We start from the raw sequence: 18,478 nt of genomic DNA on the forward strand, positions 1-18,478 counted from the left end.
ACGCTAGCGCCTCAACAAGTTTCTCAGTAGTTCAGTTCTCTGGTTTTTACGGACTCCCGCCTCCAGGCTAGTTTCTGTGATCATACTCTACTCCAACGGAGGGTGGCGTTGTGTCTCTTGTTTTCCCAGACGACACTGAAAACTGCACTGGCTGACTATCAGAAGGATCTTTGTGCTGAAACTAAAAACCTCATCTAAACCTGTCTCATGCACTAAAACAGCACATTAATGAGGTAAATATTTGACTGGCGTTTTTCAGATGTATTAAGGATAACGCGAATCTAACTAGTTAGTCAGATAGTAATTTTATAAGAGAGTTATATGGTCTACACGCGAGCATGTTTATGCTTGAAATGAGGCTTAGGATGCCGCTACAAGATCCTGGTAGCTAGCTAACGTTAGCTTGTGCTGTAATGAGATATTAGTACTGTTGAACCGAAGTTTGGTGAATCAGACAAGTAAATTGTGTAGGTTTTTCAAAGTTATATTAACTTATGTGCTTCCGGAAGGTTACTTTGATTGGTAAATTTAATTTTTACTGAAGATGGCCCCCGTCAGTGAAAATATTTTGAGACGTGATTTTAGTCTGTATTTATGTGTCTGCGGAGCTAGGAAGCTATCTTTAATAGTTTGAGGCCTAACGTAAAGCTTAGCCTAGGCCCTAGCTAGCAAGCAACACCTTACTGCTGTGCTATTTTCTTGAATGTACTGAATGTATGTTTTGGTAGCAAATACTTGTAGCTGTAGTGGGACTGTTGGTGTGATGTGATTCTTGCTTACATTCATTGTAAAATGTCCAGTTTGAGCCCGGACGACATTAATTAAAGGAATGAAAGATAACGTGTGAATGCGGACAGAGGCTAGCTGGCTAACCAGCTATATACTAGCTTGCGTGTTTGGTGCACAGGCGGTTTTAGTGTGCTCTCCTAGAGATTTGGGGAAGTCTGAGACTAAGAGATCCTTGCGTCGCCGATGGTTTTTTTTTCTTAAAATCCATGTAGTTCATAATCTTAAAAATTTTGCATTTGGACAGAAAGTAAACCTTTCAAATTGAATTGGGGAAAAGTGCGGTAATGTACCCACTTGTACTTTTGTTTTCCCACCCATAGAGGCCAGTAGAGGACCGTGTGGACACAGCGACGTTTGCGAGAATGGAGTTCCCACAGCAGCAGAGGCCGGCGGATGGAAAAATCACCTACCCGCCGGGGGTTAAAGAGATTACTGACAAGATTAGTAATGATGAGGTGGTCAAACGGTTAAAGGTAAGACTCCAGAAAGTAGTAGCTCTGTTCAGTTGTTTAGTCCATGCATATGGATACAACCGTAAATTTGGGCTTCTTTGAGCATTTTAGAAGCAGGATTAAATAGCTCATCAGTCTTGGTGCAGTGATGTGTCTGGAGAGGGAGCGTTTCAGTCAGCAGGGTGTTCCCTGCCCTGTCAATCAGGTGCCACCAGTCTGCCTGCACCCATGCTAGGTGTGTGTGGGAAGTGTAGTCTTTTGGTGCTGTGCATGTGCAGCCCAGCGGAAGGGAAGTGGGGGCTGGTTGCATTTCCTGCTGTGTGCTCTCGAGTTCTGATTGAGAACTCTATGGTATGGGGCTGTGAATGCACCAGGAAATATGAAATTTGGATTTAATAGCAATTTTTTATTAATGGTGTCAGTAGAAATTGCAGTATGTAAAGGACTTTTGCACTGTATTGCATTAAAGAGTATATCGGGGAGTTCCTGAAGGACTTTCACACTGCATTGCATTAATGATGAATGGGAGGAGAATTACCTTTCCCGTCGAGAGCACCATTCTAGCTTCGGATGACAGGTACCTCTCATCATTTATGAAGTCCTGAGAAATGAGACCCAAAGACAGAGTGCTGCTTAATGCATTTTCGAGCCAGATGCCCGCTGGCCTCAGGGCAACCAGCCAGGCGATCTCTCCCGCGTTGGGAGGAGTCAAGAATGAAGTTGACACTTCAGAAGATGCACGATTGTGTCTGCCTTCCTGCATGGATGGAGGGCAGTGCAGGGGACGGTCTACAGTCACGCCTGTAATTCCAAATTTCGGGCAAAATAAACCCAGTCTGAAAGAACTGCAGAATGCGTGATCCTCTATGGAATAAGCACAAACCCTAATCCTGGTTCTGTCTTATCTTGTATCATAATGTGATTCGGGTAGAGGCTAAGGACGACTAAGATCATCCTGGATCAGACTCGGTGTAGGCCAAAATACCGTGGATGTTAGTGGCAGACCTAACATGCTTCGAAAAAAATTATTATTGCTTTCTGGTTTTGTGTCCATTGCAGATGCCAATATAGCTGTGGCAGCATGGTTGTTTGTTTTCGTATTGGTAACAAAAACCCTTGTGTGCGCATGCGGGTTGTTTCAAGTGTAAACCGTGTTAACACAGATATCGGATATGGGTCACTTTAAGAAGCTTGTGTTAACAGGTGGTCAAAAAAAAAAATAGGATGTGGGCAAAAAATTGGAACTGAGAGTCAAGACCTGCAGTTTAAACATAGCCTTATAAGTGCCTGAAAAGGAAAGTTATATTTTATTAGATTAGTATCCTGTCTGTCTACTTCTGCCTGACTACAGTCCGTACAGTAAACTTCCACAAAAACAATCTACCGGGTTATCTAATGCCCTCATTTAGATGTTAATTTGTTATGGAGACTGACTGCGTGGCAAAGTGCCAACTTTTACACAAGTGCCAGTGCATAACTGCCTGTCCATAGTGCGACCTATAGGACTGCTGTTCTTCCCCGCGCCATATGTGACTGATCGTTTGCGTTCACCACTCTGAGAACAAGGGGAAAAATGTGAAGGAAACTGTCTGTTGAATTAATTAGTTTTTTTTTTTTTTTTTGCATATCCACGTTTTGAAACCGGCTTGGCCGCCAGTGGCGATAAAATGTTTTTACCAGTTTTTCCAACTTCGTGTGTCCTCCTCCCCTCCGGGAGGTCGTTTTCAGTCCCACCTGCGCAGGATCATGATTTGTCAGCAGAAGTTAATAACCATTAGTTCACTAGGGAAGACCATCCCTGGACTTCAGACAGCCTTGTCTCACAGCACTGGTCAGCCTGGTCAGACTCTTAGTAGCACTGAGTAACAAACTCATACTGCTGCGTGTGTAAAGTAGTCGCGCCGTGCGGCTGCTCAGTCAGCACTGGCCCACGTGTAAGGACAGCACGCTGCTCCTGGTTACCGGGCGCGGTGTTCTGGATGTATGGAAGGTTCTGATTGGTGTATTTACAGGTGTGGGTCCTGTGTTGCTGTGCAGGCGTGACAGGCCTGGTTTCACTGCATATTTTGGCTGATTTCTCACCTTTGTGGCAACAGTTGCAGTTCTGTTTGTCTTCCTGTTTCAAGGTTTCTGTTCACTGTCTCTGCACTTTGACCGCAATCTTACAGCTGCTGTTTTTGTCAGAGGATTTGGGGTGGGGTGCAATGATCATTCGCTCAGATATTTATGCTTTTTATTTGTTCTTTTTGTATTTTTTTGTTTCCCTATGGGTTATGTGCCATTCAGCTCTGATATTGAGAGAAAAGCTATTGAGAGTTGTTCACTTTCAACAAAAAAAGGGGAAAATGAATAAATAGAAAGTTAAGGGGTGTATAAAGTTTTTATGGGGATAGCCTGTGGGCTAAAAGCAGACATTAGTGGTGTTTTTTTTATTGGCTGCTCTGGTCAGGGACAGCAGATTTGGAGGCATTCAGCTGCTCGTGTACGTCTCTGCCTCTTCAGCGTAGAGAGAGAGCTGTGAGCTAGGGAAAGCTCTTATCGCAGCCCTTCCCCCCTCTCTGCGTGCTGATTGGCTGGCACACATTGCTCTGTCCCTGACAAACTTCAGCCTGATACATTAGCACTGATTGCCGCTGCTCTGCTGGGTCCTAAAGGTCTTTGGGTTTAGTGGACACTGCAGTGATTCCCATTGAAACCAATCAGCAAGACAAACTGCAACAATAACACAAGGTGTATGTTTAGCTTTGAAATGTTTATTTGTATTGCAGATGTTTCGGGTGTGAGTTGGTGGTGGGGGGGGGAGGGATTGCAGTTGGCAGATGCAAGCTCAAACTCTAGATCAGCTCAATTTTCTGGGATTGCCAGAGCAAGGTCTTCCTCTGTATTGATGGTTAAAAGTGCAAACATTTCCGTGCATTAAAGGGAAGAAATAATGATCCATTATGTTGGCAAGCAATTCTGCTAGTGTTAATTATTGTTTTGGATTTTTAAATGAACCTCAGGGTTGGGTGATCTTCTAGCATGAATGAGTGTTCAGGTTTGGTAAATGAACCTCAGGGTTTGGAGATTCTGCTAGCATAAATGAGTGTTCACGTTTGGTAAATGAACCTCAGGGTTGGGAGATTCTGCTAGCATAAATGAGTGTTCAGGTTTGGTAAATGAACCTCAGGGTTGGGAGATTCTGCTAGCATAAATGAGCTTTCAGGTTTGGTAAATGAGATTCAGGGCTGGCAGTTGTGGTGCTGCCAGTGCAATTTTGCCTGCAGCTCGTCTCTCGTGCTGAAGGGTGGAACTGAAGGCATTTCTCTCCCTCAGATGGTGGTGAAGACATTCATGGACATGGACCAGGACTCGGAGGAGGAGAAGCAGCAGTACCTGGCCCTGGCGCTGCACCTGGCCTCCGAGTTCTTCCTGCGCAACCCCAACAAGGACGTGCGCCTGCTGGTGGCCTGCTGCCTGGCCGACATCTTCCGCATCTACGCCCCCGAGGCGCCCTACACCTCCCACGACAAGCTGAAGGTGCGGCCCCAGACCCGAAAATAGGGTCTACCCCAGCCACCCGGAGCGCGGGGTGCAGATAACGCAAGCAGGACCGTGAAATCCCTAACCCATTACAGCCAAGAGCCCCGCTCCCTGTAACGCACTGTAGCCTTACCCACATTCACACATTAGTGCCCTGACTGCATTATTGCCCGCACTCTTGGCGGCATGGGTGTGGTAGATAGCCCTGAAGCCTGACAGCCAGAAGGTCGCAGGTTTGAATCCCAGCCAGGCCCTTTCTGTGTTGTGCTGGTGTCTGCGGTGGTTTCCTCCGGGTGCTTCGGTTTCCTTTCACAGTCCGGGGACATGCAGGTTAGGTTACCTGCAGGGCTTAAGGTGGCGCTGCTGTGAATGGGCATGTTTGCTCAGTCAGCCTGCCCTGTGTAAATAAAGGTTACATAAATCAGCTCCCTGACAAAGCCCACATTCAGCATTGGCAGTATGCACATGGATGACGGGCCGCTGCAGATTGTATCGCTTCCTGGGAGAGAAAGCCTGGCCCCCTGGTATTCACACACTAGCGCCCTGAATGCGCTCTGATTGGCTGAACGTCGGCGCGCGTGTGAAGCTCCTCTGATCTGACGCTGTTCTCAAGGGTGCTGTCAGAGTGAGTGAAAGCCGCCTGCAGCATCAACAGTAAACATTCCCGCGGCGGCAAACCTCAAAAGCTGCCGTGTGCTCTCGAAAGCGTCTCTGTGGCCTTTTGAGCAAACCCTCCCTCCCCGCACTTGTGTTTTTAACCTCCTGGTTTGCGGTTGAACTGTTGCCTCCCCTCCCATCCTCCTCTCCTCCCCTCCCCCCCAGGACATCTTCTTATTCATCACCAGGCAGCTGAAGGGCCTGGAGGACACAAAGAGCCCTCAGTTTAACAGATACTTCTACCTGCTGGAGGTGAGTGCAACCCTGTGAGCCAGAATGGCCGCCACTGGTCCCTGTCCACCATAGAGTTCCTGTCCGAACAAGAGCACCAGGCCTGCAGCTGAGTTCGCCCGGGTTAGTTTGCTCTTATTTACCTACAGCCAATAAGGTAGTAGGAAACCCATCCAGTTATGTAAATAGTCAGGTTCGGGCTCTACAGTGGAAAGGGGGGTGTAAGTAACCGGAATAGGCCAGACAGGTTTGGTTCTCTGGATTCACGCAAAGTGTTGAATTTCTTCTTATTTTGTGAAACACAGGGTTCTACTGTGCTCCCATTTTAGCCTTTGATTGATGTGTGCTAACTGAAAAAATAATTTGGCACAACTACTAATTGGAATACGTTGGGGCGCCCCTAGTATTTTTCAGCTTGTACACGCGTACTGTGTGTGCATTGACACGTGTGCCCTCATTGGTAGATTATATTTCACTCATGGGAGTGGCAGTACTTGTAAAATGCTGAAAAGCAATTAATGCGTAATATAATGAATGACTGAAGTGCGGAATTGAATCTGTCATTTAAAATGTACTCTCAGTACCTCTGGAGGCCCGCCAGGTGCCCCAGTTTGGGGATTGGGCGGAATTGGCGGTTTAGATGTGGGGCTCAGCTGTGCGGAGATGTGCTGATGGAATCCCGCAGAGACCCCTCCTGAGAGATCAGGGCGCTCCCAAAAATAAACCGGAGTTAACAGCAGCCTCTGAGGACGAAACAAAACAAAGGCCCGACTCGTTTCATGCAGAAAAACGCCGCATGAAAACAGCTGGAAATACGCGTCAGAGAATATCTGTATGATTTTGACCATTTTTTCATGGACCTTCTCTTGTTATTGCTTGGATGTTAGATGCTGGCCTTTATTTCAATAGCTGTTATGTTATGTTGTCATGAAAATGCAGCACTCTTTGATTGATGGCTTTTGTTCATTCATATGTAACCTAGATTAGATACGAGTCTGTGAAAGTCATTTTACTCTAATGGAATTGTGATCCCTTGTAGTAACTGATTAAAAAACTTTATTGATTATGAGAAGCCCATATTACTGTGGGATATAGCGTAGTCCGGACAGAAAACTGCTGGAGTGAACTTGATAGGACCTTCATGACCTTTTCTGCTTTACAGAACTTGGCCTGGGTCAAGTCCTACAACATCTGCTTTGAGCTGGAGGACTGCAACGAGATCTTCATCCAGCTCTTCAAGACGCTCTTCTCTGTCATCAAGTGAGTTTCTCCCTCTCCCTTTCACCAGTGGGCATACACTTAACCTGTAAGGTGTCTGCTGTGATTTAAGCCTTCTTTATTCAGAATTAACTTGACATGATAATCATTGTCTGACTAAGGAACGGTCATTGTTGCGGTTACCCACAATGCTTCACTCTGTTCTGCAGTAATAGCCACAACCAGAAGGTTCAGATGCACATGCTGGACCTCATGAGCTCCATCATCACCGAGGGCGACGGAGTGACACAGGAGCTGCTGGACTCCATCATGATCAACCTCATACCCGCCCACAAGGTGCGTGTCTGTCTCTCTGTACATTTATCAGGCTGTTAGGTTATTCCTCATACTGTCTAAACAGCATCAGTCTAATTCAATCTGTATGAATTGATGTCTGCAGTATACATATTTGTCAACCTCCGTTGGGTAGTCAGAGGCCGTGCAAACAGAAAGATTAGCCCACACAAACAGTTCGCTAACTTCCCTATTGTAATATCTAATATACAAACTAATTTATCTCTTTCACCTTTGCAGAATTTGAATAAGCATGCGTACGATCTCGCTAAGATTCTTCTGAAGAGAACCGTGCAAACCATTGAGACGTGCATCGCCAACGTAAGTATCAAACCCCCCACCCCCCAACAATCTGCTGTTTACACAGGTGATTCCCGTTTAGAGCTGCATAGCTGAATAGTGTTCTCCCGTGCTCTCTCTCTCTCTCTAGTTTTTTAACCAGGTGCTGGTGTTGGGCCGCTCGTCCGTGAGCGACCTGTCGGAGCACGTCTTCGACCTGATCCAGGAGCTGTTCGCCACCGACCCGCTGCTCCTGCTGTCCGTCATGCCCCAGCTGGAGTTCAAGCTCAAGGTGCCGCGGCCCGTCCGCGCTGTGCTTGCGTTAGCTTGCGTTAGCTCGTACGGCTTTAGCCTCCTCAGGGTCAGCAGGGCTTCATCTGGAGCTTGTCTCAGGGCACTTTGTGTGTGTGTGTGTGTGCATATGTGGGTGGGTGGTACGGGTTGGTGGGCGGAAAGGGGGAATTGGGTTATACCTTTTACCTTATGACTCTTTCCAGGTGATTGACATCTTGGAGAAATACCCTTTGCAGTTTAGAGCTGTGAATGTAAAATGAGTAACCGAAATGTCACTTTGCAGGAAGCCGTGCAGTGCGTATCTTGGCAGATTAACGTGTCAGGTTCTCCAGGTGTCTTACCGTGCTGTTTGGGTGTATGAGGATCACAGTTTGCTGTAACCTGCTGTTTTCAGAGCAATGACGGTGAGGAGCGTCTGGCGGTGGTGCGGCTGCTGGCCAAGCTGTTTGGGGCAAAGGACTCTGAGCTGGCCACTCACAACCGGCCGCTCTGGCAGTGCTTCCTGGGAAGGTGTGTGGCCACGCCCCCCTCTGACATCATGGATTCACTCACTTTACCCTTCCCTGCTTCTGTGGCATTATTACACCTGTGGTTTTGCACTTTTAGTTTTGGCCGACCAGTAATGAATTTCATCTGTAATTGCAATGCGTTTTAAAATGAAATGCTTCTGGCCTCCGGTGTGCAATGTGGCCCGTTTGGTTCTCCAGGTTCAATGATATCCACGTGCCCGTGAGACTGGAGTGTGTGAAGTTTGCCAGCCACTGCCTGATGAACCACCCCGACCTGGCCAAAGATCTCACAGGTGACCTGAGATGTCTCTTATCTCTGTCGAGCAGAAGTGCTGTTTGCATACTTTGTGGAGACAGGAAGTGCAGTCTTGACCGTGTTTAGCGTTTGTGTCTACATTTAACGGGACAAATATACAGATAATAAACAGGACAAACAGTACATACAAACAGAAGTGATAGTTTGCGAATATTTTACATGTGCATATCTGATTGCTTGTCTGTCAGAGTTTCTCAAAGTGCGGTCACATGACCCAGAGGAGGCCATTCGTCACGATGTCATCGTCACCATCATCAACGCCGGGAAGAAGGACTTGAATCTGGTGAACGACCAGCTGCTGGGCTTCGTCAGGGAGCGGACGCTGGACAAGAGGGTGAGCCGACCGAGAGCTCCGCCTCCCCTGTGTGAACACGGCCGCGCAGGTACGCGGTACGCGGAGTTAGCGCTTTTCTAATCGTGCGCGCGTGTGCTCGCTCGCAGTGGCGGGTTCGGAAGGAGGCCATGATGGGCCTGGCCCAGCTCTTCAAGAAGTACTGTCTGCACCACGAGGCCGGCAAGGAGTCGGCCCAGAAGATCAGCTGGATCAAAGACAAGCTGCTGCACATCTACTACCAGAACAGCATCGACGACAAGTGAGTCCCTGCCCGCCACCGCTAATGCCGCTAACGGGCTAGTCTCAGTGCTGCTCTGTGTCAAGTGTACAGGTCTAGCGCCTCCCCGAATCCCGCTAACGAGCTAGTCTCGGTGCTGCACTCTATCTGGAAACCTGAACCTGTACCACCTCAGCTCGATGGTCAGCGCCTGGATCTATCCAGACCCCTTCAGCTGTGTCCTTTGTTAGATATCAGAGTGGAAACGCGTGTGTTCTGCCCCTCTCTGTGTGGCAGGCTGCTGGTGGAGAAGATCTTTGCGCAGTACATGGTCCCTCACAGCCTGGACACGGAGGAGAAGATGAAGTGTCTGTACTACCTGTACGCCTGCCTGGACCCCAACGCCATCAAGTGAGTCCTGACCTTTGACCCCCTGCGTACCATGTGACCTTGCACGGGCATGTATATAGAGATGGAGGGAGAGGTGCAGACGTGCGGCTGACCCCCCCCTTTCTCCCCCCCCCCGCATGACTCAGAGCGCTGAACGAGATGTGGAAGTGTCAGAACATGCTGAGGAGTCTGGTCCGAGAGCTGCTGGACCTGCACAAACTGCCCGTGGTGAGCCAAATTACACCCCCCTTCCCCAGTGCATTACACGTCTGACACAGTCGGGAAAGTCATTCCATCTGTCGGGAAGTCCTCAGGAATGGCACTGAAAAATGAGAGCTATGTCTCGCACAGCAGGCGCTGGGCTGTTGGTATGGTCGTCAGGCTAAGACCTCTCTGCAGGATGTGTGTTTGGAGAGTCTGTTTCATGTGGTGCGAGTACACGCGTGGTGTTTAACACACGCCAGTAACGTGTTCCGTTTTTCCTGTTGCAGTCAGAAGCCAACAGCTCTGCCATGCTAGGAAAGCTGATGACCATCGCCAGTAAGTGTGTGGAGGGTTTGGGGAGAGAGTGAGTGAGAGAGTGAAAGGGAGCGTGTGTGTGTGTGTGTGTGTGTGTGTGTGTGAAGAGAGGCGGAGGGTGTGGTATTTCAGAGGGACCTTATGAGATGTTCCGCTCCTCGCAGAGAACCTTCCGGACCAGGGCAAGGCCCAGGACTTCATGAAGAAGTTTAACCAGGTGCTGGGGGAGGACGAGAAGCTGCGGGCCCAGCTGGAGCAGCTCATCAGCCCCACCTGCTCCTGCAAGCAGGCCGAGCTCTGCGTGGTGAGCCACCCCCTGTCCTCCTGTCTCTGTCTGTGCATCTGTCTGCCTCCCTATCCTGTTTGTCTGTCTGTCTGTGCGTCTACCTACCTATTCTGTCTGTCTGTGTTCCTGCCTGTCCATCTGTCTGTGCCTTTGTCTGTCTGTCTGCCTGCCTGGCTGTCTGCATGTCTGTCTGCCTGCCTATCCTGTCTGTCTGCGTGCCTGTCTGTCTGTCCGTCCGTCTCTCTGCCTGTCTCTGTCTGTGTCTTTATATCTCTTGCTCTCCCACCCTCTCTCTTCCTTCCTCCCTCCCTCCTGTGTCTGTTTGTCCTGTTGTGATTGGCTGAGGTCTGTTTGTCGAGTCCCTCAGCCAGTCCCTCTGTCTCTCCGAATCCTCTGTTCAGTTTTCTGTGTTTGTCTGTGGGTCTGTGTCTCTCGCTGCCCGTGCTGTTTCTGTGGGGCTGAGACCCGTCTGTTAGCGGGTCTGACTCTGAGCGCTGTTAACTCTGCCCTGTCAGAGGGAGATCACCCGCAAGCTGACCTTCCCCAAGCAGCCCACCAACCCCTTCCTGGAGATGGTCAAGTTCCTGCTGGAGCGCATCGCCCCGGTGCACATCGACTCTGAGGCCATCAGGTACCCCCGCCCCCGCCCCCTTCAGCCCATGCTTCACACCTGGGGCAAGAGCGATCCTGGCTCGCTCATTCGCTCAAACACCCAGGGTGAATTATTAATCTTGTGTAACCAGAAGCTCTGCGACCATGCTAACTTTAAAGGCCAACATCTCCCAGAAATCTCAGTTTTAGAATTTGTCTATCTTTCCACAATCAATGCATGGGAAAAAAACATCACAAACAAGTTCAAGGAAGCCTAGATATGTACTGGGCATGTTGCAATCTGGGAAAGTGAGTCAGGGCGGAGATGGGAAAATGTACTTTTTACTCATTTTCGTTGGGTTGATGATGATGTTTGGTTTCATGACATGCTGTGCACAAAGTATTTTGTGATTTACAGCAAAATGACTAAATGGTTACGTGTCTGGTATGAAATGTTTCCCCTTTGCCTCAATTTCCCAGAGTGCTTTTTGTATCGTTATGGACAAGAGTGCAAGAATTCCATTCTGGGAGATAGTTTCATTAAGCTGAGTAGGAAGTTGAAGAGACACGTCTTCATTTGTTTTAGCTTAAATAGTTTCTGTATCTGCTGCAAGTAGGTTTATATCCTTGCCCGCAATTACTACAATAAAGACGCAGAAAAACCGAAATATGAATAGGGGAACAGTCCTCCTTCAAACCTGACACAAATAGGGTACAGAGTAAAGCCAAGCAGACTGCAGTGAGAGTGGAACGGGTTTGTTCCGTGACTGTGTTCCCCTGTGAGGATGCGGGCAACTGGTTACTGAAGTGGAAAGGCTGTTGTGTAACACCGTAAGCAGAAACTCACTGCCGTTTCGCACTGCGACACCTGGTGTTGGCAACCCGCAACTGCGGCCGTGGCCAGTGACACTGCTGATGAATCTAGACACAGTGTATTTGTGAAGGTAGCTTTATTCCCAGAGTGGAAGGGGGTGTCTATGCTTACCTCTCAATTGGTGCCTTCTTATTTTTTACAAAAGATTAAATTCATGTTGAGGAAGGGACGCTCCTGTCAGGGTTCTGAAACATTCTCCAGCTTTGTATAAATGATTAAGCCTCTTAGAAGTGGGAGGAGATTCAGTTAGATGTTCAGTTAAGGCTAACAGGCCTTCAGCTGTGAAGCTAAGTGATAACTCCTGGACTCAGCTTTCAGGGCCAGAGATGGGCCTAGTCTTTAGGGCTATGTACAGCGTGTGTGTAAAGCTAACCAGGTGGCCTTTGGGGTTTTCAGTGCTCTGGTGAAACTGCTGAACAAATCGATAGAGGGCACAGCGGATGATGAGGACGAAGGCGTGACTCGTGACAACGCCATTCGCTACGGCCTGGAGCTGCTCAAGGTGGGCCCGCACGCACGCACGTCCGCGATTGGCTCAGACAGGTCACGCGGGGCCCTCCCGGCCAATCGGAGCATAACTGTCGACGCTAACCTCCCGCCCTCCTCCCCTCCCAGGTGCTGTCGTTCACCCACCCCACCTCCTTCCACTCGGCCGAGACGTACGAGTCCCTGCTGCAGTGCCTGAAGATGGAGGACGACAAGGTGGCCGAGGCGGCCATCCAGATCTTCAGGAACACCGGCCACAAGATCGAGACGGAGCTGCCACAAATCCGATCGTACGCACCCCCCCCCCCCCCACCCCACCCCACCTCCTCCCGGGCTCTGTGCTCTGCCCAGAACCCGTTTTTGCGAACCACGTGCCAGTCGGTTTTAACGCAGTGCATTCCTAAAGGCGTTCCTCGCTCATTAATATTTAAACGGTCTGTGGTCACGACTGCTGTAATGGAATCCGCTGTGTTAAAAATGCATCATTTGCTCGCCGTGCGGATGTTGGGAACTTGCAATGGGCTGTGGAACACTCGGATGATAGAAGTGATGCGGGGCAGAAAGAATTAGCCTCTGCCCCCCCCGTCAGTGACACCCCCCCCCCTCCCCTGCAGGACCCTGATCCCCATCCTGCACCAGAAAGCGAAGAGGGGCACCCCGCACCAGGCCAAGCAGGCCGTCCACTGCATCCACGCCATCTTCCACAACAAGGAGGTCCAGCTGGCGCAGATCTTTGAGGTAAGACCTGTCCCGCCGGAGAGAGCGGGTCCCGGGGGAACCGTGCTCACGAAACTGCACCAACGGCAGCTGCTCTTAATGAAGCACTGGCTGGACGAAGGAGAGAAAATAACACAGTAGGGCCAACCAGGGAAAGGCTTCTCTGTGGGGTGGGTGGGTGGGGGGGGATGGACTCAGGCTCAGCCAATCAGGAGCCGCTTGTGCTTGTGAAGTGGCTGCCTGGTGAAGCATGTGACAGGGCTGGGCGGCGGGTGGGGAAGCTCCCCTGGAACGGGTCACAAATCCAACCCCACTGGCCACAGCCAAAACACTGTGTGGTGTCCTCCATTGGGTGACCTCCCGCCCCTCCTCCCTGCAGCCCCTGTCCCGCAGCCTGAACGCGGACGTCCCGGAGCAGCTCATCACCCCGCTGGTGTCCCTGGGGCACATCTCCATGCTGGCGCCCGACCAGTTCGCCTCGCCCATGAAGGCCATCGTGGCCAACTTCATCGTCAAGGACCTGTTAATGAACGACCGGGTGAGGGCCCAGAGACGGGGCCGGCTCTCTGAGGGGTGTCTGGGGTGGGTGGGGTGCGATTGTCAGCGTAATGGGAAATGGGTCTGTCATATGCCGGCCAGCTGCAGTATGAGATTGAATGTTTGTAAGTAGATAAATATCTTGATCTAATGCACACTATTGTCCATGTAGACGTATTTCGAAATGCCTGGTTCTCTGCTTATTTACATTAATCCACGTGTCTTGATCGTTCCATAGCATATGACGTGTGTTCTGACGCCTGCGCGATAGACATCACTGCGCGTAGCTGCTGGTTGTTCTGTCCCTCTGTACTGAACACGTGTTTACAGAGTCAGAAATGCGTTCTGTCCCTCAGTGAGGCAATAAGAACGGGAAGCTGTGGACCTCTGATGACGAGGTGTCTCCGGAGGTGCTGGCCAAGGTGAGGCTGACCTGAGAAAAGCAGAAATTCACATTGCTTTTTCATACATTGAGAACTGTGATTGGCTGTTGGTGTAGTTTCACTGTACCCCTTTCTTAACTCTTTAAATTGTGGGATCAGAGATATGTGATTAGAATGTTCTTACCTGTACATTCTAATGCTTATGTAACAATCACTACTGTTAACTGTGATAGCACTGGAGTTCTAGAATAGTGACTTAGAATTTTGAAACAACATTCCAAAAAACCTACTGTTGTTGTACACTATATATACCCATGTGAAGTGTGAGTAATTGCCGTGGTAAGGCAGGCTCGTTCTACACCAGCAAGCGCCTGTGTGTGTGTGTGTGTGTGTAAAGGTTGCTGTGGCTGGTTTCTCAGGTCCAGGCCATTAAGCTGCTGGTGCGCTGGCTGCTGGGGATGAAGAACAACCAGTCCAAGTCGGCCAACTCCACCCTGCGGCTCCTCTCCGCCATGCTGGTGAGCGAGGGCGACCTCACCGAGCAGAAGAAGATCAGGTGCGTCCGCCCGCACTTCATTTCACACTGAATTAAGTCCGCCTTTACGCTAACCGGCTAGCTCAGCGTTTACGGATGACCCCAACGGCCTCAGAGTGCCGATATTGCTAACAGATTGGCCCAGCTCACTGTACTGTAGGCTTTTTTTTTTTTTTTTTGCAGAGCCACTGGTAAATGCTATTTGTCGCCAGTAGCTTCCAGAAACAATATCTCACAGAAGACTTTCCCTCACTTTACCATCCTCAGAGCAGCCTGCTCTCTGGGGAATGTGACTACTGCAGCAGTAAAAATATGTATTTATGACGCTGTAAAGACAAGTAAGATTTATTAGATTGGGAGCCCAGAGAGGCCGTGTGGAGAGTGGGCTGGGTTCCAGGGTTGGGGTGGATCCCCCTCCCGCACGGGTCCGTGTCTAACTGTGCCCCCGCCTCCCCCTCGTCCTGCAGTAAATCGGACATGTCCCGGCTGCGGCTGGCTGCCGGCAGCGCCATCATGAAGCTGGCGCAGGAGCCCTGCTACCACGACATCATCACGCCCGAGCAGTTCCAGCTCTGCGGCCTGGTCATCAACGACGAGTGCTACCAGGTGCGGCAGAACTTCGCCCTGAAGCTGCACCTGGCGCTGGTGAAGCTGACGCTGCCGCTGGAGTACATGGCGGTGTTCGCCCTGTGCGCCAAGGACCCGGTGAAGGAGCGCCGCGCCCACGCCCGCCAGTGCCTGCTCAAGAACATCAGCGTGCGCCGCGAGTACATCAAGCAGAACCCCACCGCGCACGGTGAGCGCTCCTCCCTCCCTCACCCCCGCACCGCCCCATCCTTACAGGCCTGACCCAAGACCTGGCCACGCCCCCTCAGGCCCAGCGACGCCCCCTCAGGCACAGCAGGAGGCACTTCATCGATGTATTGTACTGCATTTTCACGCGTTCTCCTCCTCCCCCCCTTCAGAGAAGCTGGTGTCCCTCCTGCCGGAGTACGTGGTGCCCTACATGATCCACCTGCTGGCACACGACCCCGACTTCACCAAACCTCAGGACTCTGAGCAGCTCCGCGACATCAAGGAGTGAGTGGGGGGGGGGGGGGGGGGGGGTTCCTGAAGTTGAAAAGGCAGCGACTCGGTAGTACTTAGCAACAGAACACGAGTGCATCTTTTTGTAGCTCATATGAGCATGTGTGGTTTTTTCTTCTGGTTCCTGGGGAAGGCCCCTTGGTGTTTAAATCCCTTGTGGGGGACTCTCTGCGGAGTATCATAAATAGCTTGCTTTTTTCCTCCTCTGCCACCTCACACTGCGATATCTATCTCTTTCTCTCTTGCTCCCTCTCCCTTTCTCCCCTCTATCACTCTCCCTCCCTCCCTCCCTCTCTCTCTCCCTCCCTCCCTCTCTGTCAGGTGTGTGTGGTTCATGCTGGAGGTGTTGATGACGAAGAATGAGAACAACAGCCACGCCTTCCTCAGGAAGATGGTGGAGAGCATCAAGCAGACCAAGGACGCGCAGTCGCCCGACGACCCCAAGGCCAACGAGGTGCGTCAGCCAATCAGGGCGAGCGCCGCTCGTCTCCCGGAGCCCGGGCCGCCCGGCGGTCCTCGGGCTCTCCTGTGAACGCTCTTTTCTCCGCACAACAGAAGCTGTACATCGTGTCTGACGTCGCCCTGTTTGTGATCGCCAACAAGAGCACGTCCTGCCACTTGGACTCCCCCAAAGACCCCGTGCTGCCCGCCAATTTCTTCACCCCCCAAGACAAGGTAGCGTGAGCTCTACGCCACGCGCGTTCGGGCGTCACGGGTGTCTGGCCCCATAATGCATCACACCACATTACGTTTATTTACCCAACGTTTTATCCAAAGCAACGTACATTTACCAGAGCTTTGTTTTTTGGGCTCTTGTTTTTTCAGGACTTTGTGAATGATAAGGACTACCTGTCATCGGAAGCCAGGACAGTGCTGCTGACAGGAAAGGTAATCCCCCCGTTCATCAGTGACTGAGTGCGGAGTATACGTCCTTTATGTAGTGCTGTGTGTACGTCCTGTATGCAGTACAGTGATGTAGTCTGACAGTGCATTGATGTAGTCTTTAATGCGTTGTGCTTAATGTCAAAGAACACGTGTACCCCTTACTGGCTTATAAAAGCCATCAAAGGAAAAGGCGGTTTTAATCAAAGATGTAATATCTGCAGGAGTTGTATTAACTCTGCTTGTGAATACTAAAAATGATGATGGTAGCAAAGGTGATGTTGATGGTGACAGTGACGGTTGATGATAATGATGACGATGACTGACTGACGATATTGATGGTAAGGGTGAGCTTGATGACGATGATGGTGATGATGATATTGATGGTAAGGGTGATCTTTATGATGGTGATAGTGATGAGGAAGATGATGAAGATACTGATGGTAAGGGTGATGGTGCTGATGGTGATGGAGGTGATTATGCTATTGATGTTGATGATGATAATGCTGATGTTGATGACGCTGGCGATGATGTTGATGATGCTGGTGATGATGATGTTGATGATGCTGGTGATGATGATGTTGATGATGCTGGTGATGATGATGATGTTGATGACGCTGGTGATGATGATGTTGATGACGCTGGTGATGATGATGTTGATGACGCTGGTGATGATGATGTTGATGACGCTGGTGATGATGATGTTGATGACGCTGGTGATGATGATGATGATGATGCTGGCGATGATGATGTTGATGACGCTGGCGATGATGATGTTGATGACGCTGGCTCTCTCCAGCCCAAGCCGGCGGCCGTGCTGGGTGCGGTGAACAAGCCGCTGGCGGTGGCCGGCAGGAGGCCGTACACCAGGTCGCCCGTCTCCGGCACGGGCGGCAACGTGAGCGTCAACTCCGAGTCCAGCTCGCCGGCGGGGAACAGAGGGAGGTGAGTGACAGGCCCCTCCCCCCGCCTCTGGCCACACCCCCAGCCTCTTACTGACTTCATTAGTAAAAAAACTCACTTCATTGGCTCCATTCATTAACTCACACATTGTGGAGATAGTAATGGTTTCTAAATGCTGTTGTGGATAATTTAGTAACCTTGACATTCACTGACACACACACGCGCACACACAGTTACCCAGTAGGTTTGACGGCCTTGTTGTGGAAGGGGGTACTGAAAGTGAAGTCTCTTGTGGGACAGGGACGTGGGGCTGGAGGTGTCGGAGACGGGGGCGAGCGAAAACGAAGAGAACCCCGTCATCGTGAAAACGGAAGCGGTGAAGAAGGTGGGTGGCTGGACCCCGGTGCCACCTGGGGAATTTACACTAGCATGCACGCATGCACAGACACGTGCACTGGTATACGCACACAGTAACACACATCATTTATATATATACGTACTCGTTTATGTATATACTCACACACACACAGGCACATATGCTCGGTTCAGTGAGTTGCCAGCTGTATAAATGGTCACATCTCTTTAGCATCGAGCCTAGCTACGACCTGAATTCCGTCAACATTTTTTCTCGCCATGAAATCCAAAAATGATTTTTTTTCTTAAACAGTCACAGAAATGTTTTTCAAAGAAATGACATCCGTGTTAAGGAGGAATATTGATTGAATCCAGCTCTGAGTCCCTGTTAGTGAGCTGAGTTTGCCTGCGTCTCTGGCGGCCCCTTCTTCAGGAGCTGAACTCGGAGGCGGGACAAGGCGCCGGCGTGAAGAAGAGGGGCGTGGCCTCGGCCGGCAGCGAGAACGACGGGGCCTCGGAGAGCTCGGCGGCGACGCCCCCCGTCCCGACCAAGGCAAGGCGAGGACGGCCCCCAAAGTCACTGGCCGCCGGGGCGGGCGGAGTCAGCGGCGCGGAGAAGGAGGGCGGGGCGGGGGCGGGGAGGGGCAAGAAGAGGGCGGCCCCAGCTCAGGACAATACCAGCAGCCCCACGGTGGAGCCAATCACCATCAAGATACCAAAACAGCAGAAGGACACAGAGGGCAAGAGGGCGGGGCCTCAAAGACAGATGGACCTGCAGAGGTGA

The 18,478-nt window shown here is 50.6% G+C and overlaps 1 protein-coding gene across 1 annotated transcript; it reads left to right on the forward strand.

Moving 5' to 3' along the window:
• The first annotated feature begins 18 nt into the window (after positions 1 to 18).
• Positions 19 to 18,478, forward strand: pds5a (PDS5 cohesin associated factor A). Its single transcript, XM_064334970.1, is given in 31 exon segments — positions 19 to 233; positions 1,110 to 1,262; positions 4,557 to 4,760; positions 5,586 to 5,672; positions 6,814 to 6,911; positions 7,079 to 7,205; positions 7,443 to 7,523; positions 7,633 to 7,773; positions 8,170 to 8,285; positions 8,483 to 8,577; positions 8,789 to 8,934; positions 9,042 to 9,193; positions 9,449 to 9,562; positions 9,688 to 9,769; positions 10,033 to 10,081; positions 10,225 to 10,364; positions 10,862 to 10,977; positions 12,208 to 12,313; positions 12,427 to 12,587; positions 12,912 to 13,035; positions 13,394 to 13,552; positions 13,884 to 13,973; positions 14,354 to 14,490; positions 14,937 to 15,265; positions 15,435 to 15,549; positions 15,877 to 16,009; positions 16,111 to 16,230; positions 16,381 to 16,443; positions 17,237 to 17,382; positions 17,641 to 17,725; positions 18,128 to 18,478. Coding segments are annotated over 30 exon segments (3,978 nt in total). The 5' UTR covers positions 19 to 233; positions 1,110 to 1,151.

Source organism: Anguilla rostrata, chromosome 5, assembly GCF_018555375.3.
Source record: "Anguilla rostrata isolate EN2019 chromosome 5, ASM1855537v3, whole genome shotgun sequence".
In the NCBI taxonomy this organism is placed as follows: Eukaryota; Metazoa; Chordata; class Actinopteri; order Anguilliformes; family Anguillidae; genus Anguilla; species Anguilla rostrata.